The sequence below is a fragment of the Oratosquilla oratoria genome, chromosome 40 (assembly GCF_046742065.1).
Source record: "Oratosquilla oratoria isolate Oo_2021 chromosome 40, ASM4674206v1, whole genome shotgun sequence".
Classification (NCBI taxonomy): domain Eukaryota; kingdom Metazoa; phylum Arthropoda; class Malacostraca; order Stomatopoda; family Squillidae; genus Oratosquilla; species Oratosquilla oratoria.
Window position 1 is genome coordinate 23223931 of NC_134816.1, and position 19049 is coordinate 23242979.

Consider the following 19049-nt stretch of genomic DNA (forward strand, 5'->3'; position numbering starts at 1 on the left):
AAAAAAAAAATGTACAATCCTTTATAAAATTTCCGAGTGTGTAGGTGTTAACAGATTACACATTATTGGAAGTTCTTTACAGGTGGAGATAGATGCCATTGTATAGTAACTGATTAATTTTTTTGCAACCTCTAGCATGCTTTTCTCTTAAGCTCAGGTGTATTTTTCATATATACATTCATATCAAGTATAGTATTGGGCATGTATATAATATGGTACATAATAATAAACACAATAATATTAATCATAATAATCATAATCAGTCCACGTAGATTACAATAACATCTTTCTCTTTCTTGTATGAAGGATTGGTGGCTTAAGTCCTTCTCTATCGCATAATATCTCTTCCTTGTGGTTCAACTGAACATATGAGCAATAGCTGATTGATAGTTAAGCTCGGTGCACATGAACACCTAGACACACACACACAAACAAACATTACAAGACATTTTGAAGGGCCATCACTAACCCCCAGCTCTAACTTTGACTAATTTATAACGCCCCTAGATCTATGACTTGCGCCTGGCCCAATATAAGGCAAGTCTCGAAGAGGTCCATCCAAGCCTCGATGCAAGTCTCTCAAAAAGACCCCGACTGCAGAGCGGCGGGGCGGAGCTTGTAGAGAGGCAGCTGGACACACTGAACCAGCTGTATCAATTCCTGGCTGATGAAACCTACGAACGAATAGCCAGGCTATACAACAAGTACCAACATGAGAAGAAATTTACGGTGAGTAGCACATCTTATTTTGTTGGGGTTTGTTTAGGTCACTAGTTTCTTTATACAGGGTGGGGCGCGGAAACTTCCCGATTTGGGGATTGAATTATAAAGTGTTTACACTTCACAATTCTTTATTCTACTTTTATGTCTGTCACACGACATGGGAGATTTACTTTTACACAGTTCTAAAAACAATATCTTTTAAATGTCCACCTCCATTGTCAATACACCGATTCAGACGATTTCGGAAGCTTTGGTCTACTCTCTCTAGCATGGTGAGCAGTATATTGGCTATTTGAGTGCGGATGGCATTCTGTACAGGTCTACCAGGGTCTGTGGACGGTCGTTATAAACCAGGGATTTGAGGTAATCCCACAGGAAATAGTCACAGGGGGCTAAATCAGGCGAGCACGCTGGCCAGTTTAAATCGCCTCTCAGGGAAATCAGCGTGCTCGCCTGATGTAGGCCCCTATGATTATTTCCTGTGGGGTTATCTCAAATCCATGGTTTATAACGACCGTCCATAGACCCTGGAAGACCTACAGAATGCCATCCGCACTCAAATAGCCAATATACCGCTCACCATGCTAGAGAGAGTAGACCAAAGCTTCCGAAATCGTCTGAATCAGTGTATTGACAATGGAGGTGGACATTTAAAAGATATTGTTTTTAGAACTGTGTAAAAGTAAATCTTCCATGTTGTGTGACAGACATAAAAGTAGAATAAAGAATTGTGAAGTGTAAACACTTTATAATTCAATCCCCAAATCGGGAAGTTTCCGCGCCCCACCCTGTATATATGTATATATACATATATGTATATATGTATATGTATGTATATATATATGTATATGTATGTATATATTTGTGTATGTATGTATATGTATGTATATACATATATGTATGTATATATGTATATGTATATATGTATATATGTATATATATATGTATATATATATATATATATATATATATATGTATATATGTATGTATATGTATGTATATATAATATATATATGTATATATATATATATGTATGTATATATAATGTATATATATATGTATGTATATATATATAATATATATATATATACATATATGTATGTATATATATATATGTATGTATATATATATATGTATGTATATATATGTATGTATATATATATGTATGTATATGTATATATATATATGTATATATATGTATATGTATATATATGTATATATATATATATATATATATAATTCATTCTTGTATTTAATTTATGGTAGTGGTAATTGATTTTCAGTGTTTTTCAGTACTTGCATAATATATTATTAGTGGAGGATTTATGTACTTTTAAGTCTGTATATGAGTGGATATGTGCTTTCAAAGTGTTTATGCATCTGAGAGTGTATATGTGTTTGTAATTGCCTGTGTAAGTTTGCAGTGTATAAGGAGTATTGACACATGTTTTGTATAGTTCAAGTAAATGTTTTTGTGTACCATATGTGTTTATGTGATTGTGTGTGTTTGTGTAAAACAGACTGAGGGGCTGACACTGTCTTTGGACTGAGTTCAAGATACCTTTTAACAACTTTATCTGTATTTTCTCAATCTTTAAACACAAGGAGAACTGACTTCCAGTAATTCCTCCTCGCCTAAATACTTGCAGCTGCTGATATAGAAACAGTCCCATACTAAGACAACACAGACACGAGTCAAAGGTTCCTTCCCAGGGAAATGTATATGAGGGCCGGGATACTATTGCTAGCTGGTGTGGTTTCCAGTCAGTGAAACTTGAGGCAACCATTGGCTGTGTGTGTGTGTGTGTGTGCGTGTGCATGTGTGCATGCAAGTGTGCAAATTTATGTAATTGTAGAGTGAGTGTGTGTGTGTACATGCATTTATGTAATTGTAGAGTGTGTGTGTGTAAAAGAGAGAATGAATGAAGGGTGAAATAATATATAATTGCAAGTCACTGAAAAAAGTACAGAAATAGATGCTCACTGATTTGTGTAGCAGCCTTTGTGGAAACACAGACATGCCCACACACCCACACACAATAAAGAATACACTAAATCTGTGTTATCTTGTTTGTACTTCCTTATTTTTTTACTTGTATTATTTACTGTGGTTCATGTACTTTAGTATAATTTTTTTCATTGTATTTTTTCACATTTGAAATATGATAATGCCTTTCCCTTTCTTCTGTTTTCATTCTCTCCTTTCTCCTCCCTCTCTTGCATCTGTCTCCAGTAATATCTTTTACTTCCTATACTCTTTTCTTCTTCTCTCCTCCCGTAATCCTCATCTTCCTTCTCTTCCTACTACAGCCCCTCTCCCCTCTCCTTTTTCATCTCCATCTCTCCCTATCTCTCCCTTTTTGCCCTATTCCCCAACTTCTTTCCTAACTTTCCCCATTTCTCTTTCTTTCGCAATCTCATTTGCATTATCTCTCTTGCTGTCTTGCTCTCTTTGACTGCTGTAAGCTTAAAAGAAATTGGGAAAAGCATTTTAAATGATTCTCAAATAAAGAGAGCTGGGTATGTTGTATTTAATTGGAACACAATTTGCAGGTAAGTGTATGTAGGAATAGTCATATTTGAATTTTATGTTATTCTGAAATGTTTTTGGATGAGAAAGTGAAAGGTGATTGTGCTTCTTAAAGAAAGAATGTCACTACATGGAATAGGATTGTTACCAAAGCTCAAATGTTGCTAATGTGAGGAAAGGGTGTTTTTTATGGGGAGATAAAAGGGAAAGAAAATTATTTAGGAAGTTTGTGAGCTTGTTGGGTAGGGGAGTAGGAATAAGTAATAGGGAAGTTGTGTAAAGAAGAATGATGGAGATTGTATTCATGGACTTTGAAGAAGTACAAAATATGATAGTGGGTAGTTGGGTACATGTCTCAAAGGAAAGTTGATGAGGGATCTTGGACTTTTGTACATTTGGAGTACAGTGTGTGTGTGCCTGCACATGGAGGAAACAAAATGGTATAAGGTTGATGGAGGGTCGAGGTAGATACTTGAAATTACATTAGTTGTATGATGTGCATCTTGATTGTAATGTAAAGTAGGTTGATGCAAATGTTTTGATAAGGAGAATATGAGTAAAGGAGAATGAAAACTGAAATGGTAGCCAAATTGTTTTATGTAAGAGATTGAAAAGAGGAATAATTGGAATTTTTTCCTTCGGTTTTTAGTATTGTTTAGCCATGTAAGATGTGTTTACTCCCATTGTACCAGTCAGGGGCATGATCAACCATGAAGCTCTCCACCCACATACGTCTTCAATATTCCTATTCTCTCTTAACATCCCAAATACCTGTACATTCTCTGCAGTCATATAAATAAGATGATAATGGATGTCACTTGCACATGACATAAAACAGCATTCTCAGTGTTTACTGGAAATTGAAGCAACTCCTGTGAAAAGTTTATAAAATGTTTTTGCTTATATATGTTCTCATGGAAGTCAGGCTGTGTCATGGTACTTATGGTAAGTTTCAACCTATCCACATTCTGGCATCTTTTATTTACTCTGAAGTTAACTTTGATATGAAAAACCAGCCATTATGCCCACGTCTTCCAATACAAGGCTTTCCATAAGAAATGAAGATTTTTCTTCTAATAAAAGGAAGATGTTAAGAAAAATTAAGATGGCTACGATTTAACAGTAAAAGACTGAAATATTAGTAAGAAAACTTGAGTCATTCAATTAAAAAAGTGTCAAAAATATAATGAAATACGCAATAGAAAAATAAGTAAATGGAATTATTCTGCAAACTTGTACATCGGAATGAAAATTGAAGTAAATATTAAGGAAGAGTAATCGAGGTAGAAGTCAAGGTTGTGTGAAAGCTGGTAAAAATAGACACCAAATAAATGATAGAGATAACGACCAAGATAAGTAGCGTTTGTTTTTGGAAATATCGAGACGGTGAGGTGAAGCGAGAAGACCCAATGATGTCAGACGCAAGGAATTCGGTAGGAGACAGGGAAAAAAGGTGAGTGGGATTGAAAATATCAAGGAGTTCAAAAATGGACAGTAGTCCGAATTACAACTGAGACAATATTTTAGATGTGGTGTGGTGAGCGAAATGGAAGATGTAGATGATAGATTAAATTAGAATTGCGTATGTACTGAGGTGAATGGACGAGGTATGAGAAGAATTCTGGAAAAGTCGAAAAGGAAAAGAAAGATGGAAGACATTGTTAGGATGGTAAAAATAGAGAAAATGAAATAGGTAAAGAGTACGAGATTATGTGACCAGTATGGTCGGGTGTTCGACGAGAAGTTGAACGCGTGGACAGAAATGGAAGAAGACGGAGAAGAGAACAAGTGGGAAATCGAGCGGGGTAAAAAGTGTGAGTCAGGAAAGGACGGCAAGTGGTAGGCAGGTCACCAAAACCGGAGAAGAGAAGTGAAAGTGTGACAAAGTTGCACAGGGATGCTGGTAGGTTAAAAGGGAGGGCTGTGTATAATATATATATATACACAACACATATACATACTACATATATACTTAATTCATTGGACCATTTTCCATGCTTTGTTAGCCTTCAAAAACGAATTATCTTCGGCGTAATAAAATTGTTTGACGGCAGTCTATTTGTACGTACATGTTAATCACGACTGGGAAGGGCTATGATTCCTCCATAAAATCACGTGTCGGCAGCAAAGGAAAATACAAATGAAAGATCTCTGCCGTCTACGAGGTTAAATGTTAGGTCTTCGTCAGGTCTCTTGGGGGAGGACTGGTTCGAGACGATTCGAAAGCACGGCTGGCTGCGTCGCCATACATGGACCGGCGTCCTTGCGCTAAGCTGTCGCGCCGGTAACTGTGCACACGATTTTGACCCCTAAGGAGGATGGGGGTGCTAGAGATGAATAGAGTAGTCTGGCGGAAGGTAAAGGGGAAGGAGAAGTCCCACCTGGTACGGAATGGGCCAGGAATCGGCTGTCCGAAGTTTCGGTGATCGTTCTTTGTCTTCTAGGTTTTGTTTTCGTGATGGTTAGCCGTGACCGGGTCCAGTCCAAGACGTAACTGTTTGTTTCTGGTAGCCGTTGGAGATCTAACGAAGGCATGCAGGATTTCGAGTCAATGCATCACAGTAATCGTGGCTAATGTGCAGTCGAGAACAAGTCTCGAACTCGTTTCTCATATATATAAATACTTCTAATGCAGTTCCATCTACTCGTTAGCTCCTGTATATTTGTGTTGTATGATACAGTATCACATTTTTAACTGTAATACTGAACGGAATTTTCTGTATTTGCGATGGAAATAACCGTTAAGGTCATTCCAGCAACTGCACGTGAATTGTAGTCATATATATCTTGATCCGTCGAATGTCAGCCATATTGTACGACGCAGGTGTGTCGACCCGGCATCCAGGTTGGCACTGATGTCCTAAAAGGCACGGGACCTCACACAGATCATCTCGTATTCCACCCCTCATCCGAATGTGTGGACATTTGCACACCGATATGGCGATAGGGAAGGGCGCGGAAAATAAGTTCCTCGACTGACGTGGTGAGCTTACGACGCTTCACCTGGGATGCTCAGTTCGGGGCGCGCGAACTTGCGTGCTTGCTTAGGGGCACGCGAGCTGGGGTGCTTGCTTCGGGGCGAATGATCTGGGTCCACCGGTTGGGCGTTGCCGGAGACGAATGGAGAGAGAGAGGTAGCCCAGCAGAAGGGAATGACGGGTGACGCCCACGTGCCGTGGACTGTTCAAGCCCGGGTCTTGTGTACTCTTGGGTAAATCAACCTGACCCACTTAATGTCGGAACTATGTAATGTGTCGTCCGTTGGTGTTGCACTAGTAGTTTAATGTTCACGTAATCACGTACTTTGTGAATTGCCATGTGTAATTGTAAAAACTCGTCAACGGAAAATAAGAGCTGTCTACTTAATATGTCATGGGTCAGTATTGGGTATTCGCTAAGTACTTGCAGGGAAACTAAGACAAACGATTTCGCCAAATTTTGATGATAAAATCGCGTGTGTTTGCACAACGCGCGCATGCGCGTCAACGTATCCAGACTGACATTAGTGCACCTGGTCAAGGAAGAAAGGTAACACTGACCATAAACTTTTATTTAAAGTACAAAGATGAACATGGAAGTGTGCATACAGTGAGTGCACACGTACGTGTGTTCTTACCTTTTGGGATTGTCGAATGGAGGGTGGAGTAAGGACAGAGAGGGAGGGGGGCGGGGAGAGTATCAGCATAAGACGGCACGCCCGGTGTTGGCTAAGGATTTCTCGCTCATTCTCGCGCTTAAAACTCGCAAGTTTTGTACCCACACACTCGCCCGTTGACGTGTCTACACGACGCGGGAAGGTAGCTAGAGACGTGATTTAGTCATCACTGGATGAATATCTCTTGGGGGTTCACGTTTTCTATGTTGGAACGCTCTTGCTCTCGAGGCGCAACGGAAGGGTCAATTTCCTATTCATATCACTTGGATGATAGATCTTAACGCATCGCCCTTACACCTGTCGTCTTGGCTGTCTTCCCTCCTCCCCTTATCTTCATCCATACCCCCATTCTCTTCCCTTCCCTTTCCTCTCCTTCCCTCATCATCTTCATCCCTTCCCTTACTCATTTTGCTTCAACTCTACCACCCTTCCTAGTCCTGAACCTTCTCAATATTTCCTCAATCGTGCACGACTCACCCTTTGTCAACTCTTCCCACACCCTTCCCCTCACCCCCTTCTTCTCTTTCCTTCCTCCTTTACCTCCTCCCCCTCGCTCTCTTCCTCCTCCCCACGTCCTCCCCCTCCTCCCTGAATTGTTTCCCCCAGTTTTTTCCCTCCCCAATCTCCCCTTCTAACTTCTGTTCTCTCCTCTGTCCCGTCCCGCCTTTGTCTTTATCATTCAGTCTCGTCCACCTCTCATCCCACTTTTCTCCTCGTTCTCAACATCATTATTACCACCTTCCTCCTCCTTCCCCCCTTCCGTCTCCACTTCTTCCCCTTCCCATATATCTTCCACTCCTTCACCCCTCTTCCCCTTCCTCGTCCACCCCTCTTCCCTTACCTCCTCGTCCACCCACCTCTTCCTTTAACTCCTCCTCCACCCCCTCTTCCTTTAACTCCTCCTCCACCCCCTATTCCCCTTCCTCCTCCCCTCTCCCCCTTTCTCCTCCTCCACCCTCTCTTCCCCTTCCTCCTCCCCACTAGAGCACATTTAACCTTAGACCCCCATCGGCGGATGCGAGATGTCTCGTTATTCGTAGTGACGTCATACACTACGTGGAAATGTTGAGTCTGTCAGAAGTCTCGAGTGTATGCGCGTGCGCGCGCGCGCGCCTGAGTTTGCGTGTTTGTAATTTTCTTTCCTACCTCGTAATTTCTTATTTTTCGTTTCGCTTACTTCATTATCTTTGTTCGCGGTCATTTCACCTTTCTCTCGTCCTCTCTCTCTCTCTCGCCAGTTCTTATTATTCCTCTTGTTTGGTAAGCATTTCCGCTTTGAACGTTCTCGCCCATTCTTCGTCCCTCAGGTTTCTTGACGTGGGTGGATCAGCGTGGGCGCGGACACTGTCCTTGTGGATTGCCACCCATCCACCAGTCCGCCCACCTTCGACTTCCTGGATTGCATGTACAAATATTTTGTGCACGGACTGTGTATGTTTTCTATGTGTGTTTTATTATGTCCATAGGTCTGTATCCAATCAGCTCGTATTCATATGTATAAGAAAGAAAACGGTCGTTTTTAACGTGACGTGTCCACTCGCTCATATTTGATGTGGTGGAGAAGATTGTGTCGATAGGTTTCGTTAAAGAAGAAATACAGCCAAGGGGTCAAGGGAAGGCTTGCCAAAAACCGCTGATGAAAGGGAAAGGTTTTCTTCTATTTTGCAAAAGGTTGTTAAGGAAAGAAGGTGGGAGACAGTGAAGGATGACGGAGGGGGAGGGGGAGGTGGTGGGAGGAGGCGCTGCCCGTTGGGCCGCAGATCGTGCCAGGAGTCAGTAGTTGCGATGGAGTGGAGGCGAGGTGATGGGGCATCTACGTCGTGGAGCGTTAGTGGAGGCGGGAATCTTGGGGCTCCCTCTTTCTCCTCGTCCCTACACATAGTCCCCCAGGCCTCCTCGGGAGTCAACAGGTCCTTTGCCTCCAAGTCATCGTCGTCGTCCTTCGTCTCTTCGTCCACGTCCTTCCAGTCGTCCTCAACATCGTTCGTATCGAAGTCGTCGTCGTCGTTTACTTCCAAGTCGTCGTCTTCGTCCTTCCAGTCGTCTTCGTCGTCGTCGGCGTTTTCTAAGTCGTATGCCCCTGTTGTGACCAAGACGTCTTTGTCCACTCACTCCGAGTCATGCACCCCTGCAATTACAAAGACATCTTTGAAGTCGTTCTCCCCGGCTATTACAAAGACGTCTTCCAAGTCCTTCTCTCCTGATCCTCTCATACCGTCGACATCATCATCGTCTTATACTTCCAAGTCATCACGCCGTAATTCCAAGACATCTTCACCTTCTAGCTCCAAGTTGTCTTCGTCATATAGTTCGAAGACTTCTTCATCCCAGAGCTCCAAACCGACATCATCTTCCGTAAATGGCAGAAAGGACCAATCATCCCGCACTTCGAAGTCGTCTTATGTCACTTCCAAAACTTCTAAGTCCACCTCCAAGCCCACTTCAGCTTCAACCTCCTCCAAGCCCACCTCAGCCTCGACCACCTCCAAGCTCTCTTCGACTTCGACCTCCTCCAAGCCCACTTCGACCTCCTCCAAGCCTACTTCGACCTCCTCCAAGCCTACTTCGACCTCCTCCAAGCCCACTTCGACCTCCTCCAAGCCCACTTCGACCTCCTCCAAGCCCACTTCGACCTCCTCCAAGCCCACTTCGACCTCCTCCAAGCCCACTTCGACCTCGACCTCCTCCACATCCATCTCGAAGAAAAAAGTTTCGAAGAACGATAAGGTTAGCGAGTTCGTTAAGTGTGATCCCTGGCGATGTGACGTCATATCAGTGAAATGTAAATTTGTTCTCGATGTCGTGCAAATGCGTTTAGTGATGATGGTCATTCGTGGATGATGGTAATGTTTGATCTCAAAAGGTGTTAGCCAAAGTGCACCACCCACCTCCTCCCCTCCTCCCCTATACAGAAGGGTCTGTGCATTAAGGGAAGACATTAATTACAGTGAATGCAAAATGCTCTCCATTGTATTCCATTGTGTCTTTGAGCTCTTCGCAAATTGGCCTCGCATACAATTGGCCCCAGCACACGCCATGTGGTAGCAGAAGTTCCTATTGTGTGCAAAGGCAAAGTAGGCAGTGCCTGGAAATATTCGCAGGTAAAAGTGAACCTCCTAAAGTGGCGATGGAGACCATTAATCGAAAGGTGTCTGCAGTGGTCTCGGTCGCAGCGTCGACGGTTTCAAACCTGATCATGTGGTGTACGAGCGATGCTTGTCGGTCGGAGGCGGGGGTACCCCAAGCCGGGCAGCAGGTGGGCGGGATGTGGTCGAGCCTTGAGGCCGACGCACTTGTCCTTGTGGGCACTCGCCCTCGATGGAGTTTTAGGTCATCCTCTTCCATGCATGGAGGTGTGGAGACCCGAAGAGTGAACGCAGTCTTGCCAGCCTATAAGGAGCTAGGGATGAGCAAGTTTTTTCTTCAGTCAGAAACGTTGTAGTTAGTTTTTTTAGTTTTAGAATTTAAAAGCGTAGTGTGATTATGGTATAGGGCTGGTGAAGAATTATTGCCTAAGGTACTTAACCTACGCAGTACTTAATTTTTCAGGTGTATTTTTTTTCTTCATAAATCATGTATTGGGACGGCAGTATGTTACATACAGCCATGTGCACATCCAATACATACACACACCTTGTGTATGTGTGAACACACTCGTATTAGTATTACTTGTGGTCTTTCTTGGATTCATTTCATGCCATGACCACCCTTCTCGACGTCTCATTAGTCTGTCTAGATCCTGCTGTTTGTGTCACTTATGCTCCCCCCTTGTTTGGCTCATACCTTAGTTGTGCATGTGTGACACACGCTCAACTTTGCCGCCGGGGATGGGTACCTTCGTGCGTGTAAGTTTGTGTGCGCGTGTACGTAATGTTTACGTACACAAACGAAGACTGCCTACCCCGTGCGCTGCGCCTGGTCCACCAGTTTTTATGAGAACGAGTTGGCGGCAGCCGTTTCTTACAATGGGTTTTATATTCATGATTATGTTTAAGTGGTTTTGACAGTATTAACCCATCACCGTACCTAAGGGACATGATTGCCTTGATTTAGGGGGTTAAAATTGCCCTTTTTTTTTCTTCAGACAGGAGTATTTGTAGTTTTATTATGGCTGACGCTAGGTGGTTTGTATTAAGCTTTGTGATTATCAGTTTTTCGGGAACTGGGAATAAAAATCGGTGAGCGGTTGTCGATAGCGACAGAAGGGAGAGCTTCGTGATTTGTTTCAACAAATTTATTTTCAAACTACTGCGGTCGGTACAATTTTGCTCACCGTTAATTTTGGATAATATCAAGTTTTGTTCCGCTGTTCGGTCTGTAGGGAGGTACGCTGGAAATTAATCTATAAAATAGTAAAGGAATTAGAATAAGTAATTGTAACTGGTATTGAAATAACCAACGCCAGCCCCGGAGAAACGTTGCTCATATAGTGGATAAAGAAAACTTATTAGTGAAGGGGATACGTTAAAAAATAAACACGAGTATATTTTCCTTCCATAAAATAATTAAATCCCTATGATAAAAACCCAACAGGGTGTTTTTTTATGTTACTTGAGGAATGCTTAGAGGTTTTAATGTATATATTTAAACAGAAAACGCATCGATAAACATAGAAACACGTGACTGTTGAAATGTCGACAAAAACAAGACGGCAGGTAGTAGCGGCGAGAGAAGTGTAGGCGTAGGTACGAGCCAATTAACTGATTAAATCTAACCAATGAATTATTAGATCTAAATGATAAAATTGATAGAGCAAAAACTGGTCATAAACTGTCATTATATATATATATATATATTTCGGGGGTTGGCATAAATACGTTTCTTTCCTGAAGGTAACTGAGATTAATTGTCTTGGCGGCAGCTATGATTCAATGATATTCAAAATGCAAAGGGGTTAACTGCTCCATTCTAATTATTGTGGTCTTCTGAGACGCAGCCAATGGCTTGCTATTTTCCGTGGTGACCATTGATGGCTGAATAACTGGAAGACAGTTTAGTTCGTTCTCGTGGCATCTTTCTGTAGCTGCAAGATTTTTAGTGCTTTGGACGTCTAGTGGATAGTTTTCAGTCAGTTATACCATGGGTCTCGTAAAACTTGTCCAAATTGAACGAAAGTTGTAATGTACTTTGATGTGAGTGGGATTAAAACAGCAGACTTTTTCGGCTAGTAGACTGACCTAGGAATGGAAAGAATGAAACAATTAGATAAGTAGTATTAAGGCTATCTTAGGATGTAGGATCTGATTGCTCATTTGTTAATGACTGAATAATGTCTGCAGTAATCGACGCATTTGCTATAGTACTGTTTTGGAGGCTGCCCATTGTAGTGTTTATAAACGTAAACGCCTTGTATGGCAACAGCTGCAGCCAATCTGCCGGCCCTGTTGCCATGAAGTAGTCATAACTTTTCTCAGACTCGCTGAAACAAAATCGTAGTGTAACGGTCACTTGGCACAACACTCCTTCCTTCATACACGTTGGAAGCTTTCCAACATCGGTTAGGGTTGAATAACAAAATAGCTCGGCTAACAGTTGATACTGCCATATGTCAAACTGAAGATTTTTTTTTTCTTCCTCGTTCTAAATTTCGTTGGAGGACAGTATTGTTCCTAAGCAGCTTGGTTAGAGGCATGTGCGACCGTCCTCAATTGTCACTACCGACGTGTGGGGTAGAAATATAAATATATATTTCGCTTAACTGAAAGCTCGTACTGAATGTATTCAGAGGAATTGTTCATAAATAGTAATGTGTATTATTTATTTTAGAATTTCATTTAGAAATATTTTAGAAATGCGTCCGGCAGTGGCAGCTTAGAAGTGAGCAAGGTATAACACGTAATGAATTCGTACAATACGATATTTTTCTGGGCGTTTGTCGTATGGCATCAAAACTACATACCAGAAAGTGTCGATTGGCATTTTTACCTACAGCGGTGGTTCGATCGACCAGAAAGAAGAGAACCAAGAACACACCCAGGACCACACCAGTGTACCCCTGACCATATCGAGATATTTCCTACTTCGTACAAAACAACGGGGCCATCGGATTGATTGATAGTGTCCGCTCTCGCCATGGAGAGAAGGGAAGGGGTGGGGGGAATCGAATCTGGGCTGCATGCTTGGAAGTTCTGCAGATTTGACATTCAACTCTGCTGGTGTTGGGGTGGGTAGGATCTCGGAACTTTGTCGTAACTTTACGACGCTTATCATAAAAATTGGAATCGTTACAGCCCCGCTGTAACTATTAAAAATATAAACAAAATTTAATTCCCCCACCACCACGATCATTAAACATTCCATCGAAACCTATTGAAGCGATTTGACGTCACGGGTCAACTGTACTGAGACAGAACTCGATTTATTGGCCCAATTTTTTTTATTATTGATTAATTTATCTTATTAATTTATTTATTATTTTAATTATTTCTTAGATAAAATTGTGACGCCAGGCATGTCGTAAGATTTTAGTACATCTTGACCCAAGCACGGAAACCGGTTTTGGACAGTCAGATAAGACGGGATAATATGAGCTGGAGAAGAAAACATTACGGTGATGAAATTTCCAAGAATCTGTAATTGATATCTTCCAGTAGAGAAGTACGAGTGTGCGGGGAAATATGTTTATCATCGACAAGAAGGGATATACCAAAGCGAACGTAACGAATATATATTTTTTTCTGTTGGTTTGGTGATAAATGTTGCAAGTCACATGTGGGAGAGCTAATCGAAATTTGTTCTAACAATTGGATGACAAGTTTTTTTTTATATATATATATATATCCTGGATAAAACCGTCTGCCTGCAGTCAGGATGAGAATACAAGATGATGTCATCCGCCTTTGCTCACAGCTTGGCTTATAGTGCAGTAGGACGGCAATGATAAGCCGAAGAAAACTATAGTGGTTTCTCGTAACCTAAACAATTAAATCGTCTGTCAAATCCTATAAATCCCACCAATAATAAAACAGTTTTTCGAAGCAGATTTTATTTAGTCTTAGGGGCTTTCTTATGCTGAATAAAACCGATATTAGCCAGAATAAAACCTTGCAAATCCCTTCAGGATTAAATAGATTAAGTTCTTATTCTGTTTTGATTTATTGATGGAAGTAGCTTCTTTACAGACAAATTTTTTCCAAGCGAAACGAAAACATTTGGTGTTCATAAACATAATTTTTGAAGATATCCTAATTTTGACCCCAGCGGGCTCGGTTTGGGTTGCATTCACTGGGAGAACGTCCTCGCTGTATCGCATTTGTTTCAGTCTCGATTCGTATTACATGGGTACCCCTATCGATTCCAGCGGCCACCAGTACCTGTGAGCTGGCTGTCACGTACATAGGGCAAAGGTGAATTTGTTGGCAGTCAAATGCCTTCTGGCGTAAGATTATATATAAATATATATATATATATATATATAATATCACTTGGACAAAATGTGGCACATTTGTAAATAATAATCACGCAGAACCCACAGTCGGAATAAAAGGAAACTTAGAAGAAAGTGTAACTTCTATATTTCGGCTAATAAATATAGCCCTTTTATTCCGACTGTGGGTTCTTCGTGATTAATATATATATATATATATATATATATATATATATATATATATATATATATATAATGGGAGAAATATAACGTTCAACGTACGAGTTGTGTGAAGTTGCTGTACAAGTATATGTATGTGTGTGTGTGTGTATATATATATATATATATATATATATATAATGGGAAAAATATAACGTTCAACGTACGAGTTGTGTGAAGTTGGTGTACAAGACCGAAGGAGTAGAGTTAAGATTGAAGTTGCACCAGTGGTAGTGGCTGCGGTGGTCACACAAGTCGGGTGAAGGAGAACGGCCCGGCTGTCTACGCCCACGCCTTTGGAAGCGTTCGCAAACCCACGCCCTTACACAGGTTACCCGCTGATGGCTCCGCACTTCTAGTCGTTGCTCCTTCCGTCTTCTTCTTCTTTACCGATACTCAAGGCTCCAGTCCTTACCGAAGTTCGTTAAACTAACTTCAAACCTCTTTTCTCTAAGTCTCCATAACTCGCCCTCTTTCTCTCTCACTCGCTTTCTCAGTCACCCTTCTATCACTCCCTCCCTCTCTCTTCACATCTTCCTTTCTTCTCTCCCACCCTTTCTGTGTAAGTTGTTCTTCCCTTCTTCTCTCGCCCTATCTTTGTGTCTGTTTGTCTTTCCTCTCCCTATCTACCCCCCTCCCCCTCCTTCTCTCACTCTCCTTCCCTTCTCCCCCACCCAATCTGTGTCTGCGTCTTTCCCTCCCTCCCTCACTCCCTCATGTCCTCCTGGAACGTTACCCCATGTTCTTGAAACCCGCTTACATCCAACAAGTCCCCCATCCTACGTATCTTTGCCTCTGGTTTTCCTAACACACCCACGTTCATAATTACCCTTCCCATAATATATCACGCTTCCTATCCCCCTGCCCATCCTGACGTCATTCCCATATCGTGTACAGTTGGTCAGCCACTGCGTCACACGTAAACGGAGGTGATGTTGCCCGTGTTATACGAATTATTATGGACTTAGTATACGTCACATTGCTCGAGCATTTTGCTGTGTATTGTTGCGTTGCGACGCCTTAGATATGTTTAATTGTGGCTAAAAGTAAGTGATTGTGTCGAAGGAGTAGTATGTTTTGTTCTCGACGACTTATGAATCAACTCCACACTGCTCGTCTCTGATCTCCTTTCACTTCGTTACCACCTCTCACCCTCACCCGCATCCTACAAGCTTTACGAGCATCCCTTTCACCCCATATAGTAGTCATCTTCCACTTGCACTTCACCTCCACATCACCCCCTAATCCCTCTCCCACCACTTATCCCAAATACCCTCCCCCTTTCCCCTCCCTTACCCTTAATTCGTCACCATCTACCCTTCATTCACAACCCAGCGGCCCCCCTACCTCCCAAACACCTAGCCACCTCTCCGTATTCTTTTCCTTGTATCGTAATTTATCTCCTGCCCTTTCCTTCCTACACACCAACCCTGTTTCATTCACTCGTGGCCGCTGCTGCTGCTTAGGCGCCATTCCAGGCTTCGAGCGAACCATATGCGTGGCTAAAGTCTTCTCTTTCGCCCCCTGAGTCATAATTAGTAATGAAAGAAGTAAGCAAGATAAATTTAACCTTTTAGATTTGCTGTAGTCCCCCCTTGGCTGAATAGGATCACATAACGTTCATCAGATCGAGTTGCAGTGAAAGGGAATCCTCATGAAATTAGTTGTGCAAAATATAGTTTAATTTTTTTCTCGGAAATATCAACAGTAAAGAAAAGTGTAGGAAAATGTCACTCGGCAACCTGGATATCCATATATGCATAGTGTAAACTATTGGGTGTGTCATGACATATTACCACGATTGTGCCATGCTCCTCCCCAGCTTTTTTTTTTTTTCCCAACTGTGACTGGAAGCTTTACAACACGTAAAATAATTTTATTTTGTGGCGACTTGTCTACCGAGCCCGTGATCAGGCGAGCTCTTTCTAGATCAGAATGATATCACTGTCTAGAATCTAGACAGTGATGTCATTCTGATTTTGCTGTGACCACAAACTTTAATACGTCAGAGAGGACCTTTAGACAGTGTCCGTCCGTTTCTCAACTGGCTAAAATTGTCTGTCACTGGCTGCAACAGGATCTGAAAAATGTGTCACTGTGTTGAAGGGAATGGAGCTGAAGTTGCATAGTAAGCAGGTCATATATGAATGCGCAATGAAAATGTGATATTCTTCTGTAAACACAGTACCCGTCGTATTGACATTGAATTGTTTTTATTTCTCATATAGTTACTGCATTTAACTTCATATATTTAGATAAAAATGTCAGAATAATAATCGTGATGACACACCAGTAAAGTAAAAATAGAACATGGAATAACCGCCTTCAGTCAAATCTGAGAATTGAGTAACATCTGCCTACATTTCAACGAATAACGTCTCGGCCCCGCCACCTCAGCTGGGCTCAGCGCGTCCTTCGCGACCAATAGAAACCTCCCGTGCCCTGGGCAGTTCCCGCCCTTCCCACGCGCACCCGCCAGCTCGAGCTTACTCCCACACGTACCTCCAGTCTGAAGACGTTTACTGGTGCTTTACGATTCCATTTACTGTACGAACTCTGGGCACCTGAATTTCGTAGCATAGGTGTCCCTCGGCTGAATAAAAGTCCTTGTCTCTATCGGGGTGGTTTGCATCCTCAGTGAAAGTCGATCGAGATAAGGTTGGCTATTCTAATATAAAAGTTGATTGGCTTGGCTAAATACAGTTTCTTGTCAGCAAGCAGAATGTAGAAGTAAGCTGTTATAAGTAGGAAAGGGGACTCGTATTTCTGTCTTTTTCCTCTCTCCTTGCAGCTCGATTCGACCCTTCTCTCATCCCCCCCCCCCCAACATCCCGGTTTGACACCATCGTTTTCACCATTTGACGAATTCCACCCACTTTTGCCACCTCCACTTCCGTCTTTACCACCAATACCACATTCACCTCCACCACCACCTTTATCACTCCAACCATCACTTCCACCACTACATCAACATGCAGTTACGCTCAGTCATCTTGGTCTTCTCATCACACTACCTGTCTTGTCCTTTTCCATTGTACTTCTCTTTCTCCTCCTCCTCCCCTTTCTTCACCTCATTCGTTCTGCCCAGTGAACCTCCGCAAACCTTTCCTTACTTCATCTCCCCTATTTCCTTTCTCGTTCTCTTTAACTGTCCCATCACCTTGTTGCCCCTTACCCGTTCCTGTTCCTGTCTCCTCGGGGTCACTATGTTGCGTCCTCATATCCCGAAATAGCCTCTGCGTAAGCAACAGTTTAAACACGAGCTTGCCAGCAGCCACAGAATGGGCACTGTGAATGAAGGAGCTATTTACTGTACAAACTTGATTTGGCGGGAAAGGTTAGAGTCTGAAAACGTGCGCAAGACGGAGGAGTACTTTATTTTACTTTTTTATTATTTTTATTGTTATATTTATTTATTTGTTATGTTTATTTTTGTTGTATTTATTTTTGTACAACGAAGCTGTTACCGGTAGCCGTTAAAAGGTCAAACCAAAGCTATTCTAATCGCCAAGAGGCCAGAACCGAACGTACTCACAGATGCTTGCATGGACGTTAAGGAAAAAAATAATATTGAAAAATATTCTCTAACTGTAGAAAACCAACTACTTTATTCTTACCGGATGATAGACTCGGGTGACTGGTGGACCGGGGAATAATGTGTTCTTGGATCGATCGACAGACCGTTCTCGTCCGGGTGCTGTACTCGGCAAATTGAAAGTAAAAAAAAAAAAAAAAAAAAAAAAAAAAAAATTATTATATATATATATATATAATTCTTATATATATATAATTATTATATATTATATATATATATATATATATATATATATATATATATGTGTGTGTGTGTGTGTGTGACCGACCATAGTGAATCGGCTCGGAGAATTTACTTTCAAGTTAGAATCTTGAGAAAATTTGTATGCATGTAGACACTACAGGTTTATATATAGTATATCACAGTGACTGTCTTGCTATTGTTCAAGAATGCACCATTTTTTGGTGACAAGCGAGACGTCTAAATGGCAAAAGTCTCGAGTTTGTTATGAACTAAACTGCAGAAACTTCAATTTACTTCTAGTGTACACACTCACCACTATCCTTCACTTCATTTCCGTTACTTTCATCCCCTATCATCCTACTCCATCCGTCATCGGCTCTTGCTCGTTCACCTTTCGTTACTTGGGAATCGTCATCGTCATTTCCCTTCTTCACACTCCTTCCTACCAACCTACATCTGCCCTACCCCTCTCAATACACAGCATGGTCGTGATCATGTCCCGGGCGGGGGAGGGGGAGTTGGAGAGGGTGGGGTGTATTATGACCGTTATGCATCCCGTCGCTTGCTTCCCACGGTCCTTAACCTCCTTCTTCTCCCCTGACAGTTCCGCCTGGAAGATCTAGCTCCAGTCAGCCTCGAGAAGACATTCCGGACTCAGATTGTTGTCCCGGAGAGAGGCGAAGCTGTCGATGAACATGGCAAGCCCATCAGTGCGTCCTCCTCCTTTACCATGTAAGTAGATCGGTGACACGATAGCTTTCTTCTGTAGATCACAACT

General features: G+C 42.0%; 1 protein-coding gene across 50 annotated transcripts in view; it reads left to right on the forward strand.

Annotated features, from left to right (window-relative positions):
- shot (dystonin-like protein short stop) overlaps positions 1 to 19049 on the forward strand; it is an 805796-nt gene that overhangs the window by 662297 nt on the left and 124450 nt on the right. For all 50 annotated transcript variants that reach the window (XM_076177258.1, XM_076177260.1, XM_076177256.1 and 47 more), the window contains 2 exons: positions 508 to 729; positions 18876 to 19003. In XM_076177258.1, coding sequence (XP_076033373.1) covers positions 508 to 729; positions 18876 to 19003 — 350 coding nt within the window. The remainder of the gene's footprint in view (positions 1 to 507; positions 730 to 18875; positions 19004 to 19049) is intronic.